This window comes from Triticum urartu, chromosome 7 (genome assembly GCF_003073215.2).
Source record: "Triticum urartu cultivar G1812 chromosome 7, Tu2.1, whole genome shotgun sequence".
Classification (NCBI taxonomy): domain Eukaryota; kingdom Viridiplantae; phylum Streptophyta; class Magnoliopsida; order Poales; family Poaceae; genus Triticum; species Triticum urartu.
In genome coordinates, this window is record NC_053028.1 from 351,840,068 (window position 1) to 351,850,111 (window position 10,044).

Here is a 10,044-nt window from a genome sequence, read left to right on the forward strand (position 1 = left end):
ACCAAAAATATTTATCCTATTATCTTTATCGGATCTCACTTTTGCAAGTGGCCGTGAAGGGATTGACAACCCCTTTATCGTGTTGGTTGCTAGGTTCTTATTTGTTTGTGCGGGTACTAGGCGACTTGCGTGTAGTCTCCTACTGGATTGATACCTTGGTTCTACAAAACTGAGGGAAATACTTACGCTACTTTGCTGCATCACCCTTTCCTCTAAAAGGGAAAATCAATGCATGCTCAAGAGGTAGCACACGGCACCTCCGCGATCTGCACACGTTAAAATCAATGCATGCTCAAGAGGTAGCACACGGCACCTCCGCGATCTGCACACGTTCAGCTGGGTGACGTCCCTCGTACTCGTGATCTAGCTGAGGCCGAGGGAGAGTTTCGTCAGCATGACGGCGTGATGACGATGATGATGAAGTTACCGACGCAGGGCTTTGCCTAAGCACTACAATGATATGACCGAGGTGGAATTCTGTGGAGGGGGGCACCGCACACGGCTAAACAATCAACTTGTGTGTCTATGGGGTGCCCCCTCCCCCGTATATAAAGGGGTGGAGGAGGGGCCGGCGGGCCACCTTGGGCGCGCCCCCAAGGGGGGACCCTACTCCTACTAGGAGTAGGTCCCCCGTTTTCCTAGTTGTACTAGGAGGGGGAAGGAAGGGAGAGAGGGGAGGAAGAAAAGGGGGGCCGGCCCCCCTCCCAATTCGGATTGGGCTTGAGGGGGGCACCCCTCCTCTTGGCCTTCTCCTCTCTCTTCCACTAAAGCCCATGTAGGCCCATTAAGCCCCCGGGGGGTTCCGGTAACCACCCGGTACTCCGGTAAATGCCCGAACTCATCCGGAACCATTCCGATGTCCAAACATAGCCTTCCAATATATCGATCTTTATGTCTCGACCATCTCGAGACTCCTCGTCATGTCCGTGATCACATCTAGGACTCCGAACTACCTTCGGTAGATCAGAACACATAAACTCATAATACTGATCATCATCGAACGTTAAGCGTGCGGACCCTACGGGTTCGAGAACTATGTAGACATGACCAAGACTCTCTTCCGGTCAATAACCAATAGCGGAACCTAGATGGTCATATTGGTTCCTACATATTCTACGAAGATCTTTATGGGTCAAACCGCATAACAACATACGTTGTTCCCTTTGTCATTGGTATGTTACTTGCCCGAGATTCGATCGTCGGTATCTCAATACCTAGTTTAATCTCATTACCGACAAGTCTCTTTACTCATTCTGTAATGCATCATCCCGCAACTAACTCATTAGTCACATTGCTTGCAAGGCTTATAGTGGTGTGCATTACTGAGAGGGCCCAAAGATACATCTCCGATACACGGAGTGACGAATCCTATTCTCGATCTATGCCAACTCAACAAACACCATCAGAGACACCTGTAGAGCATCTTTATAGTCACCCAGTTACGTTGTGACGTTTGATAGCACACTAAGTGTTCCTCCGATATTTGGGAGTTGCATAATCTCATAGTCATATGAACATGTATAAGTTATGGAGAAAGCAATAGCAATAAACTAAACGATCATAGTGCTAAGCTAACGGATGGGTCAAGTCAATCACATCATTCTCTAACGATGTGATCCTATTCATCAAATGACAACTCATGTCTATGGTTAGGAAACTTAACCATCTTTGTTTAACAAGCTAGTCAAGTAGAGGCATACTAGTGACACTTTGTTTGTCTATGTATTCACGCATGTACTAAGTTTTCGGTTAATACAATTCTAGCATGAATAATAAACATTTATCATGATATAAGGAAATATAAATAACAACTTTATTATTGCCTCTAGGGCATATTTCCTTCAGTTCTCCTTTTGAAGATCTTCATGAGACGCTCTCAGGTTCTCAAGTTCTTGCTTCCTTTGAAGATAATCATAGGAAGCTTCTCATGAGTAGCTGAGAGTGTTTCATGACGACTTTCAATTTCTTCGTACTTAATGCGAAGATTTTTAATGTCTTCAATTAAGGACTGAGTTCGAGCCATTTCCGCGTCCAATAGGTCATCGCTTTTGTGTAGCAACTTTTGAATGTGTTCCATAGCATTTTGTTGTTCCGTTGCAATTTTAGCAAGTGTTTTGTAGCTAGGTTTAGATTCACATTCAGAGTCATCTTCACTAGATGTTTGAAAGTAAGCATCACGTGAGTTTACCTTGGCACCACGCGCCATGAAGCAGTAGGTAGGAGCAGAGTCATCCTCATCATCAGCATCAGTGTTGGCAATGATGTCATTGTCTTTGGTGTTGAAGATGGACTTGGCGACATAAGCTGAAGCTAGAGCCAGGATTGCCACGCCTGAATCGGACTCCTCCGACTCCACCTCCGCCTCCTCAGAAGCAGACTCCTCTGAATCCATCTCCTTGCCAACAAACGCACGAGCCTTGCTTGATGAGCTCTTCTTGTATGATGAAGGCTTTGATGAAGACTTTGAAGAAGACTTTGAGGATTTCTTCTTCCTCTTATCATCAGAATCATATTCCTTGCTCCTCTTCTTCTTCTTGGTCTCATTGTCCCACTGAGGACACTCAGAGATGTAGTGACCAGGTTTCTTGCATTTGTGGCACGTTCTCTTCTTGTAGTCACGAGTGGAAGCTTCGTCGTTTCTTGAGCTGGATCTTGAAGACTTTCTGAAACCTTTCTTTTTGAAGAACTTTTGGAACTTCTTCACGAGCATAGCTAGCTCCTTTCCAATGTCTTTGGGATACCCAGAGCTGCAGTTAGATTCTTCTTCAGATGAGGACACAACCTTTGCCTTAAAAGCCCGGGTTCGGCAATAGTTGGGGCCATAGATATCTCTCTTCTTAGATAACTGGAACTCATGTGTGTTGAGCCTCTCAAGTATGATAGACGGATCGAGAGTCTTGAAGTCAGGACGTTCTTGAATCATCAGGCCCAGAGTGTCAAATGAGCTGTCAAGTGATCTCAGCAGCTTCTTGATGATTTCGTGCTTGGTGATCTTAGTGGCGCCAAGTGCTCGAAGCTCATTTGTGATATCAGTGAGGCGATCAAATGTGAGCTAGACATTCTCATTGTCGTTTCACTTGAAGTGCTTGAAGAGGTTGCGAAGAACATCAATCCTCGAATCTCTCTGAGTTGAGATGCCTTCGTTGACCTTGGAGAGCCAGTCCCAGACCAGCTTCGCAGTTTCTAGTGCACTCACACGGCTGTACTATCCTTTGGTCAGATGACCACAGATGATGTTCTTGGTAGTCGAATCCAGATGAATGAACCTCTTGACATCAGCAGCGGTGACACCTTCACCGACCTTGGGAACGCCATTCTTGACGACATACCAGAGGTCAACATCAATGGATTCAAGATGCATACGCATGTTATTCTTCCAGTAGGCGTAATCAGTGCCATCGAAGACTGGGCACGCAGCAGAGACCTTGATTCTCCCTGCAGTCGACATAGCTAAAACTCCAGATGGTTAAACCAAATCACACAGAATAAGGGAGCACCTTGCTCTGATACCAATTGGAAGTGCTTGTTATCGACTGGAGGGGGGTGAATAGGCGATTTTTATGAAAGTCTTCAAAATACGAGGTCTTGAAGACAAACAGTAGAAATAAGCCTATTGATATGCAGCGGAAGGAAGACTACACTAGACAAGCCATAGTCAAGAATGCAATGAAGTGAAAGCACGAAGACTGTCAGCAACTAGGTAGAATGGATCATGATGGAAGATAGTATGAAGCCAAACAGTAAACAGTCTTCACTTAGTGAAGTCAATCAGATCAGACAAGCAGGCAATGACTTCACGAAGACAAACTGTAAAGTAAAGGGAAGTGGGAGATAGAACCAGTTGCTTGGTGAAGACAGAGATTTGGTAGACCAGTTCCAGTTGTTTTGACAACTGTACGTCTCGTTAGAGAGGCTGAGATTTAACTCAGAAGACCGTCTCTTCACCTTATTTCCCTTAAGCTAAGGACACCCATTCCTCACCCAATCACTCTGGTAAGTCTTCAAGGTAGACTTCCAAACCTTCACAGACTTCGTTCACTGGCAATCCACAATGGCTCCTGGATGCTCAGAACGCGATGCCTAACCGATTGGAGGATTCACAGTCCTCAAGTGTAACAAGTCTTCAGGTCACGCGGACAGAAAGACTTCAGTGATGCCTAACACTCTTTGGCTCTGGGTGTTTTGGGCTTTGTCCTCGCAAGGATCTCTCTCTCAAATGCTTCGGAGGTGAGTTGCTCTCAAACGACAAAAGCCGTGCACTAACTCTGAGCAGCCACCAATTTATGGTGTAGGGGGTGGGCTATTTATAGCCCGGAGGCAACCCGACATGATATGTCCGAATGACCCTGGGTCACTAAGGAACCGACACGTGTCCAACGGTCGGATTTCAAACACATGCGGCAGCTTGACTTGGGCTACAAGTAAAGCCGACTCATCCAACTCTGGATAAGATTTTCTCTCATTGTCTTCGCTCGAAGACATAGGATTTTGGTTGAGCATCACTTCAGTCACTCTGACTTTGTTCACTTGGACCCCACTTAACAGTACGGTGGTTCCTATGACCCAACAAAGAAGAAAAGGAAACTACGAAACAACTATGTCTTCCCACTCCATAGTCTTCACATGAATGTCTTCTCACGTCATAATCTTCACTGTGAATGTCTTCACAAACCACCATTGTCTTCAATGTCTTCACACACTTTTAGGGGTCATCTCTGGTTCATAAACCGAATCAATAAGGGACTACTACCTGTGTTATCCTATAATTCTCACAAACACATTAGTCCTTCAACCAAGTTTGTTATCAATACTCCAAAACCAACTAGGGGTGGCACTAGATGCACTTACAGATTGCATGTTTGTTTAGCGTGGGGTGATGCTCTAGCCAATGTTGCTTCAACTTTTTTTTGCAAAAAGATCAGATCTATTACAAAGATTCACTGGAAGTACAAAACATCTCAAACATAATAAAAATTACATTGAGGTCCATGGACCACCTAATGACCATTGTCGTCGCCAGAACGAGCCGACGACGCGCCGTTGTCGGCACTCCCATATCAAAGCCGGCCTGACCTTGTCGATGACAGCCAGGAAGTCTTCGTGCACGCGCCCCTAAGGACCAGCGTCCAGATCCGCAGTCGTTGCCGTTGAATCCTTGAATCAATCTAAAGAATTTGATACCAAATATCGCCGCTGCATACGCACTGCGAGAAACCCTAACCTCACCGCCCCAAGGAGCTGGCAGGAATCTACGCCGGAGCTCCGTCTAGTCTGTCCCAGCGAAAGAACATGAGGAGGATCAGAGCCCGAAATACTGACTCGAAGAATAAGTGCCGCCATCCGTCCAAACACCGCCCCTGAGAGAACTAAACCCCTACCTATCTGCTAGCTGGTGACGAGGAACTAGAAATCCCCTCCCCGCCACCGGCCGCCTGAGTGTTAGGAGGAGGGGAGGCAAATTCACGGGCTCGCTAGCGGGGATCGAGGGGAGGAAGGCTTTCCCTAGTCGCCTGGCGAGAGGGGAAAGAAAAGCAATCTCACGTTGTATCTTCTTTAATGCTTCAACGACTTATTGATCTCGTCTCAAGGGATGTTCTGCGTGGGTGATGCTCTAACCGATGTTAGTTAAATGATTTATATATCTCGTCTGTGAGTGGCTATTGCGATATTCAAAACTTGATATGACGAGGGTGTTTGCAGGTGTCGCCTTACTTTATTGTTCTCTTGTGGGCACTGTACAATCAGAGGAAAAATACGCTCTTCAATGTAATTCTTGTTTTTATTGGTTGTTCAAAAATGCGTCTAATTTATCCATTGTACTGGCCTTTTGCTTTCCTCGATATTAATCAGATTTAAGATGCCTTTGGGTGTTTTTATTAAAAATAATATCATACATAACATTGCTAAAATAGCGGCATTGCACATGTCTTAAGTAGGCCGCTGCTTGCATATTTTCGTCCAAGGATGCTTCGAACACGTCACTTGCTTGCTTGCAAGACTAATTGGTTTGATGTCAAATGTTAGCATGTGAAAGTCACTTGCTTGCTTGCAAGGCTAATTAGTTTGATACCAAAAATTGGCATGTCAAATTTTGGCAACGGCCAAAGCCACTTGCTTGTTTGCAAGACTAATTAGTTTGATGCCAAAAGTTGACATGTCAAATTTTAGCAACTGTCAAATGTTGGCTAAAGATGGTTGCACATCAATTATCGCTGTCAATCTCACAAAAGGTTGTCAAATGTTGGCAACTTTTAATTTTACCAGTTATTGGCTTGCCAAATGTTGGCAATGCCAAATGTTTGACCAAGGATGCTTCGAACACGCCATTTACAAAGAGGTTAACCCTAAACCGTCAAGATTCAGAACCAACGATAACATGTCTCTCCAAATATATGGGCTGGCAGTGCAATCTGCATTCTGCAAGACAAAAGAAAAACGAGAACCATGTGGTGGTGACCCATACCATACAACCAAATGCGCAAAAGGGCGACAAATATTTGGTCCAGCAACGATACAAAGTTCCCAGTTATCAATGTTTATGGTCCCTGGATTATATCCTGAACAAGCGCGGCAAACCGAAAACAAAGCAAAGCTAGCGCTATCAACGCTTTACAGAATTTATTCTTCCATCTCTGGACATCTATAAACACAAATGTCCCCCAGATGCGTCCAAGATGGGGTCACCTTCAGGCAGGCGAAGATCGCTCCTAGTTAGTTCCCTCGGCCTTCTGTCAGGATGAAGAGATGTGTTAGTAACAGCGCAGACTAATGTTGCAGTGATAAGAGTGCAAAAGGCAGCGCAAATCGCATATATATAAAGGGCAGCAATTACTTAGAAACTGGTAAACTGCATTACTCTACAAGAAGCATGGCATGCCCATAAATCAAGGGAAAATCTGAGCATTTAGCTTTCTTACATCAAAAGGGCCAAAGCCCTGCTCCATTTCATTGAAATGAAACATCATATAGTAAGTGGTCGTCAAAATCTGCCAAACAATGCTCCACATTTGGAGGAATCCACACATTATGCTAAAAGGGTGTTTGCGACATAAATCAGATTTGATACACTAGAACACGATTAAGAACTTGTTTTGGCAAATGACGTGAACCTTTCCCAAACAAACATAATTGGATTGCCTTTTCTTTTCAGAATTATGTAAATAGATGGATATTAAGAATCAATATTACCTGAATTCCAGGAAAAAGGAAGATTTCATGGTATTTCAAACACATTGATGCTGATGAATTGATTAGAAAAGGTTTTACTCGGAAAAAATTGTGTTGCTTTCGTCAGATTATAGTGTGCACGGTAAACCATTCCCAAATAAACACAATTGGACTGTTTCCCCTTTTCCAGGATTATGTAAATAGATGGACATTAAGAACCAATATTTTCTGATTATAGCGGGAAGAAAAGACTTCACAGTATTTCAAACACATCGATGTATTGATTAGAAATAGTTTTACTCAGAAAAATTAGAGAGTGTTGCTTTCATCAGACTATAGTGTGTACGACGGTGTATCAACATGTACTTAGCCAAATCATATCACAGCTGAACTCAAAATAGATAATCATCAATGCTTCACTTGAGCACACAATGTCTTTTAGCTCAAACACTTCATTGACCTTTCCATCTACTCTATCACAAAGTTAACCATTAAACAAGCCGTTCCCATGATGCAACCATCTTCGTAGGTAACACATGATCAAAACATTCACATACCCTCCATAACAAAACTTGGAAGGTATTCTTGCCAAAAGCTGGTAACATTCCTAAACACTTTTCTCAGGGATGGAGGAGTTCCCGCACCTTCTAGCCACATCGACTTGGCATCTACCATTCAGAGAGCAAGTGGTTTGACACTTGGCACTTGTAATATTACAGAATTGCAATAACTTCAAATGACCCACGCAGCTGCAGTTACCCCAAATGTATGGGTAGCAGAAAGTGCATACATAGTACTCTTTTTATTTATGTTAGTATTCCTAAGCCATTGAGAGTCTACGCAATAAACTGTAACCTAGAGGGCAGTGTCGTATACCTTGCCGTCGGCGCCGGACTTAGCCTTGTCGGCCGCATCCTTCTCCTGTTCGAGCTTTTTCTTGAGCTTCTCCTGCCTCTCCCTCTCCATCTTCTGCTCCCAACCGCAAAATCAAAACGAAACACCACCATGTTACAGATGAGTATCAGATCGGACGACGAAGGATTAAGGGCATGTGTTAAATAGGGCTTTGGGTGGGGTGCGACCGACCTGGATGTAGACGTTCTCCTTGGCGCGCTCCTCCTCGCTGAGCACGCGCCCCTTCCCGTCACTCAGAAGGCGCCGCGTCCCGCTGGCTACCACCGCCGGGGACCGGAGGCGCGCGGGGAGCGAGGTCAGCGCGCATCTCATCGCCATTTTGGTCGCACTCTCTCGAGCTCTCGCGAATCTGTCGGGTCTTTGGGCCTTTGGGGTATCTCGGTGTTGGGTGGGGTTGTTGGTGCATCTCTGAGTTGATGATAGTCTTCACAGTTTATTATCGTTCCATCATTTTTAACTGTTTTTTTCACTGGTTTTTTAGTCCCCTCCCCACCCCACAGGCAGCAAAAAAAACACCCGAAAAAAAAACACTCCCATCGATCGCCTTCCAATCGATCCCTTTGTCGCCGCCCTCGCACTCGCGTCAAGCGCCCTCGATCCCTGCGCTACCTCCCTTCGCCGCCGCTGCCACAGATCCCTTCCCCGCTTCAGGAGCCGCCGATGATCCCTTTCAGGAGCCACGGGTATTTTCTCTCTCGGGACGCTGCTCCGACACGATCCGGTAAGGAGACAGGCCTCCGTGTGCGGCAACGAAGGCGGCGAGCGGCGGGCGACGGCCGACCCTTCACTCCGCCTCCGGCCCTCTCGGCCTCTCCTCCGCAAGTCCGCCTTCACCCACATGCGCCCTCCACGGCTCCATGGCTGACGGCTCCAATACTCCACTCCCGGCAGTTCGGCACTGCCTTCGTCGCTGCAGTGGACTACATCGATCCAACCATCCCTCATACATCTACTGATCTACAAGCATCAGCTATCCCCTCTGTTTTTAAACAAATCTGATTTTTTTTTTGTAAATTACCACTGCCACTGATTGCTAGAAGGAGTAGAACTCCGTACGTGACATTAGATTTGGCACCAGCTTCTAACTCGGTGTATTACTAATAGAATTTGTTCACGGGATCGCATTCTGAGCATGAGCTTGCCATGCTTTTTCTCTGTTTCCGGCGTTGCCAGTTTACATGTGGTCCTCCTATATCAGCCCGGTAGTTTTAGCAACGTGACATATATGTGGCATCTTCGCCCACTTGAAATGGTAGTACATCTATATATTTTGGCAGGCATCTATTTTGTATGCTTGATTAAAAATGAGTTTTGAGTATACATTGTTTTGAGTATACATTGTACGTCGTGGAAGGAGCCGGCGCTGGAGCTGCGCGCTCCTGGACGGGGACGGCGGCCTGGACATGCTCCAGGAGATGTTCGTCGTGTCGAGCATCCTACCCATTGGCAGCCAGAGATCCTCGACGGTTCCGTGTGGCCTTAACCGTCGCTAGGCTCCCTGCACGCATGCCCCAATTCTTCTACCTCCTCTCAGGTATATGTTATGTCTCCTTTCCTTTATTTTTCTCTTTTGTAGTACTTCCGACGGCTGCTGGTATGTGTGTCGGTAGCTGCATAAGGATGGGATTGCAGGTTAGGATGTAATTTTTCTGTTAAAGTGACACTCCATGGTATGTTTGCTTTGAGAAATTTGTTCCTATTTTTCTTTTTCTACAATGTAGAGCACAGTTTACACATGTTTCCTTTCTTAAATCAATCTACTCCTGAAACTTTATATTGATATGGCCTTGGTGGTCTCTAGTTTTGGTAATTAATCTGAAGGTCTACCTTTCTGATTTTAATTACTTATGTGTGTATAGATGCCCATCTTTTCACAACGTGTTGTTCTTGCAGGCATGATGTTATATCAATGAAAACCTTGCAAGGTAAAATGATGGTCCTGAATGGGTTAGACACATATAC

At 45.3% G+C, this 10,044-nt stretch overlaps 1 protein-coding gene across 1 annotated transcript; it reads right to left on the bottom strand.

Moving 5' to 3' along the window:
- Positions 1 to 6,447: 6,447 nt before the first annotated feature.
- On the bottom strand, positions 6,448 to 8,511 carry LOC125523951 (uncharacterized protein At2g27730, mitochondrial-like). Its single transcript, XM_048689023.1, has 3 exons — positions 8,254 to 8,511; positions 8,044 to 8,136; positions 6,448 to 6,728 (listed from the first exon to the last, which is right to left on the bottom strand). The coding sequence occupies exons 1-3, from the start codon at positions 8,398 to 8,400 to the stop codon at positions 6,708 to 6,710; spliced, it is 261 nt and encodes an 86-aa protein (XP_048544980.1). The 5' UTR covers positions 8,401 to 8,511; the 3' UTR covers positions 6,448 to 6,707.
- Positions 8,512 to 10,044: the final 1,533 nt, after the last annotated feature.

What these genes read in the sequence shown, in the direction of transcription:
- LOC125523951 (XM_048689023.1), bottom strand. Translation starts at nt 8,400, where the DNA reads ATGGCGATGAGATGCGCGCTGACCTCGCTCCCCGCGCGCCTCCGGTCC. An exon ending in AGGAGAACGTCTACATCCAG is followed by an intron (nt 8,137 to 8,253) that starts GTCGGTCGCACC and finishes GGTTGGGAGCAG; the next exon opens with AAGATGGAGAGGGAGAGGCA. An exon ending in AGTCCGGCGCCGACGGCAAG is followed by an intron (nt 6,729 to 8,043) that starts GTATACGACACT and finishes TCATCCTGACAG; the next exon opens with AAGGCCGAGGGAACTAACTA.